Genomic DNA, 15,727 nt, shown 5'->3' with positions numbered 1-15,727 from the left:
TGATTGTTCAGCCCTTCTAGCTAGATAGATAGCTAGATAGTCTACTCCCGAACTAAAAAAAACTGTTGTACATAAAGAATTTAAAGGTTTGCCCAACTGTTCCAAGTATTTTATAGTAGTAATTATTAATTGTCCTTATGCTCCGGGCAATCCTTTACATTCCAGCAGTGTTGATAATGTACTCTAATGGGCAAATGTTTGACTGTGTGTACTCAATGGAGCAGGTTGTATCGGCATGACGGAGATGGTGCAAGGAGGCGATGGATCTGGAACGAGCTTTCAGTTATTTTCAGTCCCTTGAGCTCACAGTTTGGTAAACCACTTTGGGTCAGGAATGTTTTATGTTCCGTTCATTCTTCATGTACTTGTCAAGCTGCTCTCTGGCAGAGATACTTGGTTCAAGAGGTGAAAAATGACAGCTTCCTGTGCATGTTTTTTGTCAATGTAGGATTCATTGTACAGGCTTAAGAGATACGCGGAACGCTGAAATGTGGTCATGAACATGGGCACATCTTGTGAATGTTTGTGTTTCTCACCAGTGAAGACGCAGTGCATGCAAAAACGCAGACAGCCCCTCCATAATGAGCAAAATGGCGACCGTGAGGGTGGCGAACGCTGCAAAGATGATTGTGAGGCCAAAGAAACCGCCCCCACTCCGAGAGGACAAACCCAGGTGCATTACCATGGACCAGAGCACCTCTGACAGCTCTGAAAACATACAGATACAAATAAATGGAAACAAACAATCAGTTGTAATAGTTTGATTCAAGTGCTAAAGAAGTGCACTACATTCTTCCGGTACATCTACTATACAGCTGATCGTCTGTTTACAATGGAGTTCTGTTTCTAATTCACTGACCTATTCCAACACAGTACATAATTAAAGTAAATATTTGTATGAAAAGCATGTCTGTAAGTACAGCGGTAACTGAGCGTGTTGTCTTGTTATCGTTATGCACGTGGTTGATGGTGTATTCTTAAGATGGTGCACCAACTAGGTCATTTGTTCTTCGTTGTTTGTAACTGTCAATTAGGGCTGGGCTATATGACCTAAAATCAATACTGCGATAAATCAAGCAATTTTACCTCGATAACGATAAATGCACAATAAATTTCCGCCCGTGGACCAAAATCAAAATAAATGCAGGAAATGCATATTAACAGTTTTTTTATTGACAAACTGGTACACATTACTTTCAATGAAAGATAAAAGTACAAAAATCATTTGTATAAACATTCCAAATAGCTTGCTTTGCAAGACTTGATCAATGTCACAAAGAACAGGAGAAAAGGAGTACCTCTCCCAAAATCTTTTCTGCAAATAGATTGCGCCAAGGTGCTGGAATGCCATGTGCAAAGGCCAAGATTTGTGTAAAGGTCTCTTGTAAACAATATAAATAATGCCATGTGCAAAGGAGCTAGTGTGGTCAGCAAATAAAATGCTAAATAAAATGGGAAAAAAGTCAATGCAAATAAATAAGCGTGCATCACCGGGAAAATGTGCCGTCTCGAGTACTCTGGTGCGCAGTCGCCACTTGTAGTCTATGTAGTGCACAGTCAGGCTCATACAGGGATCCATATTGCGACTCGACCACAAGTCGGATGTGGATGCAAAATGCTTGACATGTCAAAGCTCCCGTCCAGATGTTGTCCATATTGGGATATTTGCGTACCTCTGGTTGGCTACTTTCATGAGGCGTTACAATCCTGTGTGCTCCACTGTAACTAGAGGAGCTAGATCATTAGCTATGTGCTAGGCTATCGCGTCCACCTCTGAGACGTTCTCTCTTATGGTGTCGCCTCCGTTATGGGCTGTTGTCACTGGTCGAACCTTGCTTCTCCCTTTGAACTTTTAGCACTGCATGGTTGTCTTGTGGGTGGTGAAAAAGAAAAGGTTGGACGCGCTGTTTTGGGTGCTTACGACGCACTTTAAAGTTTGTGTTCTTTTGCTCAAACATCGTCTTTATGGAACCCAAAACATTTCCAAACGGCCGATGTCGAATTTCTTTTCGGGACAAGCGCAACAGGAACAACTTCAACTAACGTTACTTCAACTTCAGCCGTGTCAGCCGCTTCTTGATTTGAATCGCCAGCTACGACCGCGTCGTCTGTTTTTTTTTTTTCAGCTGGGTGGAGTCACGTGACTACAGCTGCTGTAGCCGTCTTAAAGGGGCATCAACATAGCCGCAGACAGAAAACACTTCTTTTTTTTTTAAACACCGAATTTACCGACATGGGCAAAATTATGTCGGTCATTGTATTAAATTTCAGTAACGGTAAATTTTCGGTTTACCACCCAGCCCTATTGTCAATCCTTGTATGTTGGTACCGTTGTAAACCAACGAGCCCCAGTATACTTTCTTAGGAACAGGGTTATCATAATTTAGGATTTCATTTAGTTTCGACTTATTTTTTTTAATTCAGTTAGTGATAATTAGTTTTTAAAGCAAGTTCACTAGTTTTTAATAAATTACATTTTGGGGAAAATGCTTCATTTTCAAATAGTTTGTATTGGTTTTAGAACTTTTTTTAGTATATGGAGTATTTTTAAAAAAAATCAGGATTATTGTCAAGTGCAAGAAAAAAAAAAGCAACTATTATGTAATTAACTACAATTCTCACAACCAAAATCAATACATGGAAAACGACACCTAAAAGCTCATGTGTGATCTTAACTGACTTTCACTGTTATTATAGTTAGTTTTATGAACGTAAGATGTGATTTCAGTGACAGTTTTTCTTTTCCTTTTTCTTTTTTTAATTATCATTTTTCTTTCGTGAAGTTAATAAATACATTAACAGAACCACAAGGAACTATCCTGATCAGCAGTGTAAAAGCCAATCTGTAAAGTCAATTTACAGCCCTGACCGCAAACCTATCAACAACTTTTGGAATAGCCTATATAGATGTGCTCACAGTTATGATTACCGTATTTTTTCCTAGATTTAGAACCAAATAGCTAATCCAAAAGTGCGGCTTTTCTGTGGATTTTTCTTTCACCGGCAGGTGCACTCTATTGTTCAGAAAATACACTAAATAAATGTAGGTTTTTTTTCTCTTGGGTATGTTCTGTTTTAATTCTCAAAGTTGTTGCAGTGTTAAAAGGCACTGTTTTAAGAATCTGTTTATGTATCTTTAAATGCATTCACAGTACAAAATTGTTTGCAGTAAACAACTATTTTTTTGTTCAACATAGAAAACTGCGGCTTAAAGCCTGGTGCGGCTTGTATATCGTTTTTCCCCCCAAAAGGGTTGCTGTGGCTTATATACAGGTGCGCCTAATAGTAATAATAATAATAATTTTCTCAATGAATGCACAAAAAAAATCAACAGACACAACAAAATCCAGATCGTATTTCTAGAAAAGAGTTTAACGTAAAATTTTAAAGATTTTTTTCATTATTATTATTATTATTATTATTATTTATTTATTTATTAATTTTTTTAACGAAAATTATTTTTGTTTAAGTAATGTGCGGCCATGGCTCAGAGGAAGATTGCGTCGTCCAGTAACCGTATTTTATAGTGTTCAATTCCTGCTCATCAACAGTCATGTGTCGTGTCCTTGGGCAAGCCATATCACCAACCTCTCCTCGAGTATTATTCACACTGGAGTACGGCTGGGTGTGAGTGTTTGCTGGTGGTCGGAGAGGCCGTAGGCACACACTAGCAGCCACGCTTCTGTCAGCCTGCCACAGGGCAGCTGTGGTTACAGAGTAAAATTTACCACCACCAGAGTGTGAATGTCTGACTGGACAAATAATGTATCCGCTGTGAAGCGTCTTTGAGTGGACAGAAATGTGCAATACAAATCTGATATAATACTATTATTATTATTATTATTATTATTATTATCACTATACAATTCTAATTTCTTCTGTGACCACGCTCATAGTGCAAAATAGACGCATCTCAACTGATCTATCCATATTACAATGAAGGAAGTGTCATTTATCCATTTCAGCCTCACCTTCAAAGAACTTCAAAATCTGAGACTCTGTTATCTGCAGTAACATTTGTCTTTTTTATGGATGATAAAGGATATATGCGTGTGAGTAATGTCGTGTTGTGTGTCTGCATGTGTTACTGCACCGTTTGTGCTCTAACATCTGTTATTCAAAATTCTTTATATCTTTCATTATAACACTGCCACAAAGATGCTATTCATTAACGCGCTTCTATGTTTCACAATGTTTGAGCTTTTTGCTGGCAGACTTAAAGGAAACATTATGTGGTTGTTTTAAAAACACAATGTCTAACGCTCTTCGTTTCATTATTTGTTTGACAGAAAACAAACTGAGAGTGGCTTGTTTTTTTGAAGATTTATGCTGAACTGCTGCCTGTTGTAAAGTGAACTGAGTTTTCTGTTTTCCACCATACAGCGATCGTATTTTGATTTTATCCAGACACCTTTGGATAAAGTTGGTGATGTGTGTTGTTACTCACGTGCATGAGCCAAGCTGAGGGCCCAGAGACGGAGATAAGAGGCTGTGTTGGAGATGCATCCCAGACAGTACTCTATAGTGTGGATGGCCTGATGGACTGCCACATCACCAAAGTCAAACTGGGGGAGAGAAAAGGTGATTAGCATGCAAATTATATAATTATGTTTGTAATTATTCAAGGTTTACTTTTGGTGGTAATTTACCAAAGTCAGACAGTCTAGGTTTGTTTGCCTTGCAACGGCAAGTGTTTGTCTTTATACACACTTTAACCAGAAAAAACTTCATGCAATGTTTTTTCCATGCACACGAGATAGCATGTTACTCCGCTAAATTAGGGTAAGAGTGCAAACGAACCACATACAGACATGCTCTTTGGTGAACGTTTTTCTGTGGATTCAGGAGTAAGTACAATGAACTAAACCAATGCATGGAATATAAGATGTATAAGATCCCTTAGTACGTGTCCGTGTGTATTTTAAGCACAAGTAGGTCCTGACAAGCCTGAAACCGTCAGATCAGGACATTGCCAATTCTTCAAAGAAGCAAAGCAACCCAAGATCATCATATTACCACCATCATGCTTTACTATTTGGCATGATGTTCTTTTTTGGTAATGCTGTATTAGAATTACGCCAAATGTAACGAGACAAATACTTGTTTCATGTACAGAAATGAACCCAAGATTTCCTATGGGTAATAACGTTCTAATAAATTTGGAACTACTGTATAAAAGGGCAGCAGTATGAGTAAAATAGAATTTTCTATTCTTGTTTAAAAAATGTCCCTTGGAAGGTCCTGTAGAAATCTAAGGTACCGTTTGTGTCGCCGTAATGTACTAAACATCACTGTTCATTATTACATATTTTTTGCCTATAAATGCACTCCCATTGTTATTTCAAGGTCTAAATACAAAATTTTACATTCTAGCCAATTACAAAGTTGTTTTTTTCAAGCTGAGGAGCGCTGATTTTAAGAACAATGTTGCTTGTTTGGTCTGTGATTAAACCAGTCCCTACAAGAAACTGCTTAATTTTTAAAAATTTGTGTGTGTGAGTTCAGTCCATCTTCCTGGTTTAAGGTCAAATGTATAAATTGACATGTTTAATGTACAAATAATTCAACCGGGATAAAAGAAATGCAACTGCGTGTCTTAGTTTTGGAGCAAAGTCTGTCTGAGTCTGTTTGTACAGCAGGATCATAGAGCTGGACATGTTTGTGTATTGTCCCTCCATTCACTCCATCCTGGAACAAGACAAGCCTTTCCTGTATAAAGTGGGAAGGGCTATGGCTCTATGGCACTGTTGCTGAATTTGGCTTGGTGGTGGCCGGGTTTCCTCTTTCCATGCTTGTCTTTTGTTCTTGGACTCATGGAATTGAGTTCATGGAAGTAGCTTCATTGTTCTCATTCAATGGGTCTCCAATGTAAGTGGCTAGGGAAAACAAAACCGGCCAGTCTGATGTAATGGAAAAACATATTAAGGTTGATGGTCTTTGAGATACAAGATGCTAACGATATGGTAGAGCATTTGAAGTTGATCAGCTATAGCTTACACCGACAAGGAGGAAAAAGAGGGACGTAGAATAAAAATAGTGACATTTGACACCAAATGGAAACGGTTAAGGAATCTGACACTGAATCGGACTTTGGGTGACAGGCGGGGTCCATCATGGACCGGTCACCAGCCAATCACAAGGCACATATAGGCAAAAACAATTCAAACCCAGGCTATAGTTAACAAAACTACCAAAATAATAAAAAATTAGATTTGAAAATCCGATCTCAGATCTGTAAGTTGTCCTAATAACTCATTCATCATATATAATTCAATGAATATGTAAAAGAAATCATTGAAAAATAACTAACTTCATGAGTCATATTAATTATAGACCAGTTCTCTACTCCCATTTTTAAAAGCAACTCAAGAGATTTTTTATATCAATTGAGTTTTTGAATTCCTATAGTACGAGAAAAAGAAATTCTGGCCTTTGGTCCCATCATAGTCCTAAGATTGGTCATTGGTCAGTAAAGGTTGCAAAGGACCTCAGGTTCTGTATAGATGCACGGAAGCTTTCTGTTTTAATATTAAGGGCAGTCTTTGGACACAGTGGATCAAAATTTGTTGGAGGGAATGCAAATTATGCTTGGACTCTCATAGACATTTTTATAGACTTAAATGCTTTTTACCCCCCCACACCCCCCCAAAAAAAAAATAAAAAAAGAAAATTGAATCTTTTATTGGCGAACTATAAGGAGAAATATGGTGTCCCTCAAGGTATTTTTTTTTTACTTAATGCTGTCGCTTGACGAGGATATCACGAGGCATAGGTTTAAGCCGTGTTTCATCTATTTATGTCCTTTAATGGAATTGTCGACATATTAATGTGGAGATAAAATACATAACAGATCAACTAGGACAAAAACTTTTTGTGTTATTCACTGAGACATTAAGGACAGCGTCAAATGTCCAGTCCAGACAAAAGTTATACTAATTTCTAGTCACAAATAAATATATACAAAAACAATAAATAAAATCTCTAATAAACACATATCACAATAACAGAGATCCGCAAGACAGCATTCAAGCATGCTGAAATACTACACAGTCTCTTACCGGCTCTTCCTCTGCATGCTTGAAAGTAAGCAAAGGTAAAAGATTAAGTCAAAGTTTGGTAACTAATGGGTGCTAATATGCTGTAGCTTTTCGTACTATCGTTCATAATAATCATTGAATAGACTATAAATATAATACTGAATAGATATAAAAAAACCATGACGCTACATTCTTTTTGTTCTGTCCCACGAACCCAACAATCACATGATCATCAAGTCTAAACAAAACTCTTAAGACATCAGCATTTGTTAATGTAAAGACAAGTGCAGGAAATTGTTAACATTAATCATGAATTTGAAACAACACATTTGATTGAAAGGCATTTAGGAAATAGTCACTGAGGTTTGTGTAATATTATGAGCGTTTGCCACTATGATATTTTTGAGTAACTTTGTAACTGGCAATTGAAGGCCATATAAAATCTCCCGTTTCCCCTGTTGATAAGCAGGTGTACATGGAATACCACTGCCTTGGAAAAATTGTGATGAATGTAGTCTTGTTAAATCACAGTTATGCAATATGTTATCACAACACAAACACTCAGATGTAGTATGCATCAGACCCGGGGGACACCAAACCTCTGAGTCAACTGGGTGGTATTTTCAGAAATTCCATTCCCTGGTTCTCATGAAAAACACCTCAGTGTTTATGTTTCAGAAATGGAAAATCCGACTCTTATCTGCTCTAGTCCACCACAGGCCTCCCTTTCTATTTGAAAGCACTCATTGCACCATCTCCTCCTGCTACCCAGGAGAGAACGTTATAATCTGCATACAGTAATTTATGTATCTACATTTCAACTGAGTATTGGAGTTAAAAATGAATTAAATTGACTTATTACATTAAATTGAAAATGAATGAAACACTATCCCTCATTCGTGGGATAATTGTGCAAACCACATTCTACAATGTGGCAAATGTGGATATAGTAATCAAAAATTCTATTCAAGTAAGACTACTGTAATTTAGAATAATGTAACTCAAGTAAAAGTAGTCCTCCAAATAATTACTTGAGTAAGAGTACAAAAGTACTCAGTGAAAAATACAATTTAAGTACCCCGTAAGTGGTGACATTTACATCATTTTATTGGGTGTAGCTTTCAACCTGGCGAAAAAAATGACTATTTCATTTATTGTAACATATGTTTTCAAAATAGTAGCCAGTTAACATTTTATTTGACCTGGTTCATGTGAGTTTTGCTCCCAAACTTCTGCTCATGGCATTAACACATCCGGGCAGTAAGATGTTGCTTGTAAATGAATACAACATTGTAAGTTGTCATATAGCAATACTTGTTCTTAGTATGCAGTGGACTCCCGTTGTTTGTGGGACAGAGAGTCAACGAACAACGAAAATCTGCATAGAAATTAAAAAAAATAAGAATGATGATTTTTGGTACAGTTGTTTTTTGTTAAGCACTTATCCGCTGTGTCTAGTCATAGGAAAAGTGAAAAAATTAATTGTGAACAACGTGGCTCATAAATGCAACAAATAGTAAGTTTGGGTAAACCTTGAAACTTTTCAAACAGTATCAAGCTTTATTTTAACAAGAATTTTCTACTGGTCTGGGAATTTTTAGGCCATGAAAAGAAGTACTTTGATGTAACGCACAAATCTCTGTGGGCAAACTACGGCCTGGGGGCTACATTGAAAAAAATTAAATGAATAAACCTTGTTAATGTTTTATTTTCTAAATACTGTGGCGTGTCAAAGACAGATATTTTGTTGTAATGCTTTTGTTCATTTTCATTTAAAATGAAATAGGATAGGATACCAAAACACTCCATCCATCCCGGCCCCTGTGTCAAATTTTAGAACTCATGGCGGCCCACCAATCAAAAGGTTTGCCCACCCCTGCGCTAATGGACAAGTAAGTTCCCCATTTAGTCCGTTGAGATTCCACTGTATAATTGCTGTCACAAGTTAAACAGGTATGGGCAGATTATTCTCCTCAATAAATATATACCATACATCTTTAAATTAAATTTTATCATAATTGACTGTCAAAAGTAATTTCATGCGCTTACCTCATCTCCCTCCTCTGAATGTTGGGAAAGCTGGTCGTGGTCCATGATGCCAGCCTCATCCTCTGTGGGCCCGTTGCCCACCCGCACCCCTCCGAACTTCTGCGTGCCCTGTTGGGTGAGTCCGGTGCATGATGAGGACACGCCTGTTCGCTCTAAAGATTGCTCTAGATTCTCTGCAGGGGTTTCTTGCATCTTCTGTGACTAGATACAAAAGTCACAAGAGCTTTGTCGGGCTTAAAGCAAGCCTTAGTTGGCACGCTGTACATAGCTGGTCAAGTAAATATGGCACCCTAAACAGATAACTGAAATGTTTTGTTTCCAACTGAGCTATAGTCACGGAGCGAAGCATATCACTGATGATTGCTGATGATATAGTTTAGGATTCACAATCAGTGATTGATATTCAATTGTTTTTCCAGAAACAATAGTCCTTTCGCTGTTTCGGTCGAACCTCTTTTGGGAGTTTAAAGCTAGTATTTGTGAAATGTAGTCAGAAACCTTTAAAAAATATAAGTTTACAGTTTTTGGTGCTCATCAATGTTTAGTTAGCAATGTACATCTCCCCCCGCATCCACCCACCCCCCAGCCCCACCCCCCACCTGTACTCATCAGGGTTGTGGGTGAATAGGACCAGGCTGACTGGCAAGAGGTGAGCTACACCATCCATTGGTCGCCAGTCTTAAAGAATAATTGTTAAAAATAATAATTATATTTACCAGTCTCATAATACTGTAGATATTTTTTTAAACTTTGAGTTGAAAATATATGCTCGCTTTTAATTTAATTTATTGGCATATGATTTGCCAGGGATGAACGCAATGTCAGCCGGACTAAAATTAAAAAGACGAAAAACGCAATTAAATGACTAAAATGCATGTACTTTAAAATGTCACTATTTTTTTCTGATAATAGTGCATTTACTTGAGGTGAAACTACTTCTTGGAGGTTCAACAATCTAATACGAAGAATTTAGGTAATCTGTTCTTAGGGTGCCCCCAGACTGCTATCAAGATTTTCAGAGCGTTTCCAAGGCAAGCTTTAAGCATCATGTCATATCATGGCAAAACAACCAAGCGCATTATACAATACAACGTACACTGAAAGACAGAATAGAAGCAAAAAAAAAGGTTATATTGCAAAGGAGAATAGTTTGAAGAGTGTTTCAAGTTTGTAAGCGCGGCAAAATTGACATACCAGGTGCTTTTTCCACAGGTGCTGACGCCGAAGCACAATAGTTTTCACAACCAGCATACAGGGTACACATGCAAGGGCAATGAGCACCAACAAAACCTGGATCCCCATCTATAGATTCAAACAGAGAGAAGTTAAACTGTGATGTTTGCGCAATCCTAATTTTATCATTCTCCTCTGAAGTTATTTTTGATAATTGTTTGTCTCTCCTGTGTGATCAGACTAATGTGAGTGTGTCTATGTTTCGGCAGGGTAAAAAAAAAAATCAGGGAGAAGAGGATGAGGGAAAGAGAACCTGTCCCGCATAGAGGGATTTGGTAGTGGGATCACTATAATTGAAGAGGCACATGTTGATAAAATGGATGAGCAGGCTGGGAGCATCTTTCGAGGTGAATGCATCATAAGCAGTCCACTTGTAGAAGACCAGCAGGACGAGATAACCAAACAGGCTGGACATGAAGACAATCTCGGGAATGAAACCCAGGAAGATGTTCAGAGGTTTCTTGAAGTACCTGATCAGATACAGAGATATGAGATACAGCATAAATGTGTGTAGGGGTGTGCGTGTGTGTGTGTAATGCATAGAAACATGTAGGTGTGTGTGTGTGTGCGTGTACACACACGCACACCCCCACCCCCCCGCACGCACACACTCACACACACACACTCACATTCACACACATGAAACAGTGGTAGGCAGGCGGTCAAGGTCTTCAAGGCCTTCTCTGCTGGCCGGCCTAACATAATCATTAAATCATGATCATATTCTTCACATTAATGTCATATTATATCCTATTGTTGAATTTTTTGGTTAGAGTTTCAATCCAATCGGAATTCAGATAGCTCGTGTTGCCAGGCAGTTTTCATAATTCCAGCAGCACGTACTATTTGTCCGAGGCCTTCCAATACAGTCGTGTGGGCATCTGTTATGTGTCTCAAGGGGCTTTTACAGTTGATAGACAGTTGCAATAGCCAATCAGATCACAAGTTAATGACAGTAAGGCCCTCTCACTGGCCTAATGTTGAAGGTGATGAACGTATCTTGTGATTGGTTACTCACTTGTGAGTTGGGCTGCGCCATGCGAAATCGCAACTGGCGACCGTTCAAAAATCTAAAATATATTCTTGTATAACCACACGTTATACTCTGTAGCTCAGGGACATTTACTTTGTGACTCAAATGGCAAGAAAACCAAAAGAAATTCCTATTTCGAAATCCTTATATGAATTTGCAACTTAATGTAATGGAAATTACCACCACCAACCACATCATCTAATTTTTACCCAATCCTGCTGACAAATAAAGCAAAGATTGGTGAAGGTAATAAAGCAGTAGTTCTGACAGTGATACTTACAGGTGGTTGAAAAGACTGAGCGACACTCCAAATAGCATGTGGATTACACCAAGGATGACAGACATCTTCATCTTAAATGAGTTGAGGAATGTCAGCTTGTTGGTGGCAACGTTCCATATCTACACAGATGAGAGCAGAATAGAACATAAGCAAAACTGTAGCATTGAACTCCCTAATTACAATGACAAGACAGGAAAAAAGATATCAACTGGTTAGTCGTTTATGTTTTGGTGAGTGTTTTACCGGGTCAATTCCCAGCGGATAAGGCCCATTGAACACACCAGGAATTGCCGGGTCCAACTGTAAGACTGCATTTCCTTCAAGCGTTTCAAACCTTGATCACATCAGTAAGAAGAATAATTTGTTTTTTTTATTGTATTGACACTTCCCTAAAATAATTCAAAATTAGAACAATGCATTAGAGGGAAAAAAACTGAGCAGACAAGACAATGTTACTGTTATTTGTCTAATTGTTGCCAAATATGTAAATTATCTACCTGGAATGAAAAAAAGACTGCTTCCCTTATCTGACCACTGCTACTTTACGTAGAACCTCAATTCAACGGACCCGTAACTAACGGACTCCACATTTAATGGACAGAAAATAGTATCCAGGCGAATCAAAACGCCCTGTGAATACACTATCCGTGCCCTTTGCACGAAGTGAAGCGCGCATGCGCAGAAGGTCGGCCAAATTTAATCGTTAACTACGACAATACATTCGGACAAAATGTATGTATTATGCCTACATGATGTGAGGTGCGCGTTCGCAAAATGTTTGTGTATTAGAAGTAAGTAAATAGTACTACCAATAGATTAATATGAGTCTAACAGTATAAGTGTTTTTTAAAAAAAAAAAGTTTTATTAAATTAATATACTAAAGAAAACAGAGCTTTAATTAGGACAAAATACCAAACTCTACCCATATTACAAAAGTTAGGGAAACAAATGCTAAATATTGATTCTAGCATTTAAAATTAATTATTGGGAGAAAACTGTTTATGCAATGATAATATAGACCTCGGAATGTAATTTTTCATTGTATATGTTTCACTGAGAAGTCACTGATGGTGTAGTGGTACACTCGCCCGAGTTGTGTGCGGGCAGCGTGGGTTCAGTTCCCACTCATTGATGGCGTCTATGTCTGCCCTGTGACTGGCTGGCGACCAGTTCAGGGTGTAGTGCGCCTTTCGCCCGGAGTCAGCTGGGATAGGCTCCAGCACCCTGCCGCGACCCTGTACAGGATACGCGGTGTGGATAATGACACATGACACATTTCACTGATAAGTGTATTAATGAACTATACCTGGATTGTGATTAATAAAAAAATACATATAGAGGTTGCCACAAACAAAACATGGAAAAAGGGATAGATACATATTTGTAGATTGACACGTACTTCCGGAACGTGTCGCGGTAACCAATCACAGCTACATCAAAGTAGACTAACAGATATGCCAATATGATGGACATGTTGACAGAGACGACGGTCCCAACAAAGGGAACGAATGGACATACAGTATGTGATAGCCATGTTGGCAGGGGGCCACAGTCCCACAAAAGGCAACCAATGGAAAACATGGCCGTTAGCTTAGCATCGTCATACGCACGCAACTAAAAAGGAGTCTGTTGTATCTGTCTATTCATCCATGGGGTTATTGTTTAATAGAGAATCACATAGTACTTGTACGTCTCTCAAATATGCCATTTTGGGTACAGTATACCGTTTATTTATTTTTTTAAACCCTTTTCAATCGTATCAGCAATGAAAAAGGAAAGTGAGCTAAAACTGGCAGCTCCTGTGAGCGACATGATTATTATGAGATAATGTCTTGCAAAGAGGATGCAAAGTATTTTACGTGGTTAAAATACACAAACAGAAACATTATACGGAAAATACAAAAAAAAGGAAATTAAAACAATGCCTAACTGGACGGGCTGCCCGTAAAAAAATAAATAAATAAACTGCTTTTTTAAAAATGTCTACAAGTGAGGCAAACCATCGCTGAAATGCAAAGTGCATTCCATATTTTAGAGGCAATTGACTGCAAGGCTCTATTTCTATTACCTTTTTTTTGTCTGTTCAGTTGTTTTAGTTTGGAAAGCCCCCTGGCCGTTCAACCGTTTTCAAGATACGGCCTCCACTCTGTGCACCTCACCATCTACCACACCCTGCTACCCCTTTCCCATTCCACTATACCTTTGAAGGACGTCATTCTATTCACACCTTACTGTGCTAAATGAAAGTCAAGACCAATTGTTCAACTGCTACACTTATGTGCTTGTTACAAAGTGCTGGGAAATGTTGAAACTGGTTCTTGTAAATTACTTTTGGGTTAACCGAACTATGCATTCGTCTATGGGTGCAATATTAGAAAAAAACATCAGACTATGTACAAAAAATATAAATATATATATATAAATATATATATATATAAATATATATATATATATATAAATATATATATATTTATATATATATAAATATATATATATATTGTAACATTAAATAAAATCACTATCCACGGAGAATGAGAGGACTTACGACCAATTGGCTCCTTTGGGCCCAAACATCGGCCTCACACTCCATCCAGAGCCAAACATGTTAAGTGATTTGGAGAAGCAATCATTATAAATGATGCCTGTGTAGACGGAGAAGACCCCCATGAGCAATATGATGTAGCGACCAGCAAACACCATATTAAACATCTGTAATAGGAAATAGACAGAAGTGAACGCATCTAATTGATAATCAATCCCCATCACAAGAAACATACTTGTACAAGCACAAAATATCTGTTCGTATTTGTGACAATACCTCATTGTCACTCTTCTGGGCAAGGAGGCGACTTTCTCGGATGACTAAATAGAAAGCAGCGCAGGTCATTAGAAGGCCATGACCCATGTCACCAAACATGACAGCAAACAGGAAAGGGAATGTGATGATGGTGTATTGAGCTGTAGTTGGTAAGAAAAATAAAATATTTAGGGATATTCATTCAAGGATTTTGATCACACCACAAACACACAGAAATTGAAGAATTCAAATTCAATTCAAAACAAGGTTAGCTTTCTTGTTCTATATTTAGAAAAGAAAGACTTTCTTGCTCCTTTCCAGCTGTGAAGTGAAATTAAACTCGGAGGCCCTGTGGAAAATACAAATCATTGTCATTGTTTGAACGACAGGTTTTGTGCTCTTCACATACCATTCTGATCGTAGCAATAACATTTATTTTCCTATGACTAATCAAGCACTGTGTTTGATAAATTATATTTATGTATTTAATTTATTTGGAAAAATGTTTACTTGGTAGTTAGTTTCCTAAATTCACTGTGAATTGTAGTACTTCAATGGACTATTCTTATTTTTTTTTGTATGGTTCGACAGATTAATCTGCAGGCCAATGTAATCGTGCAACATTAACGGTTTTAAAATCTGCAAAAATCGGCACCCATTCCAACACAATACAAAGTTAATTACATCACCTCCAAATAAAAAAAAACTAATTTCAATATCCCCATTTTTTTCTCTGTTTCAAATTTGAGGAAATAATAAAGAATAAAGTGTTGTAAAATAGTCAGGTGTTCTGCCAGTAAATCATATTGCAATCATTGTAAGCATTAAGGGTCCAAAAAAGAGGTTATTCTAACCATTCCTAATTTTTAGAATTAATCGGTTAATTCATCGGTTATCAGAATTGCCCAAATATCGGCTTCGTAAAATCCATATTGAACGGCCCCTAATTTTTTCGTCCTTCAAACTTTGTGAAAATAGTTCCATTCACATGTCGGTGTGTATGGTGGGTTGATGGGCACACCTTTGTATTGATTGACCCTTTTTCTAAATTATATTACCTGGATTGATTTCCCTGTAGTTTCCAATGCCATATGCATCCACAATGTTCTGAAAGCCGGAGGTGAACTTGTTGGTTTTGTTAAAAGTGGGCGGAGTCTGCTTGGTCTGCATTCTGTTGAGTATTGACGGCACAGTTGAACCGCTTCGCTCCTGTAAAATTAACACAGAAATGACCACATAACACTGCACCTTCTCTTCAATGTTTTGGGGCCTTTGCTGTTTGCATTACATTTGCTGC

The 15,727-nt window shown here is 37.9% G+C and overlaps 1 protein-coding gene across 2 annotated transcripts in view; it reads right to left on the bottom strand.

Moving 5' to 3' along the window:
- LOC148317040 (V-type proton ATPase 116 kDa subunit a 1-like) overlaps window positions 1-15,727 on the bottom strand; it is a 50,605-nt gene that overhangs the window by 12,953 nt on the left and 21,925 nt on the right. The window contains exons 11-21 of one of the 2 annotated variants that reach the window (XM_088283931.1): window positions 15,489-15,639; window positions 14,452-14,591; window positions 14,179-14,342; window positions 11,876-11,966; window positions 11,633-11,751; window positions 10,573-10,789; window positions 10,281-10,388; window positions 9,087-9,287; window positions 7,059-7,076; window positions 4,448-4,565; window positions 537-708 (exon numbers count right to left, since the gene is read on the bottom strand). In XM_088283931.1, coding sequence (XP_088140057.1) covers window positions 537-708; window positions 4,448-4,565; window positions 7,059-7,076; window positions 9,087-9,287; window positions 10,281-10,388; window positions 10,573-10,789; window positions 11,633-11,751; window positions 11,876-11,966; window positions 14,179-14,342; window positions 14,452-14,591; window positions 15,489-15,639 — 1,499 coding nt within the window. The remainder of the gene's footprint in view (window positions 1-536; window positions 709-4,447; window positions 4,566-7,058; window positions 7,077-9,086; window positions 9,288-10,280; window positions 10,389-10,572; window positions 10,790-11,632; window positions 11,752-11,875; window positions 11,967-14,178; window positions 14,343-14,451; window positions 14,592-15,488; window positions 15,640-15,727) is intronic. The other variant, XM_088283932.1, reaches the window with a different exon arrangement.

The sequence above is a fragment of the Idiotropiscis lumnitzeri genome, chromosome 20 (genome assembly GCF_059441095.1).
Source record: "Idiotropiscis lumnitzeri isolate Australia: NSW breed Sydney's pygmy pipehorse chromosome 20, RoL_Ilum_1.0, whole genome shotgun sequence".
In the NCBI taxonomy this organism is placed as follows: domain Eukaryota; kingdom Metazoa; phylum Chordata; class Actinopteri; order Syngnathiformes; family Syngnathidae; genus Idiotropiscis; species Idiotropiscis lumnitzeri.
Note: the sequence above shows the minus strand (reverse complement) of the source record. Positions and strands in the feature narration are given on the sequence as shown.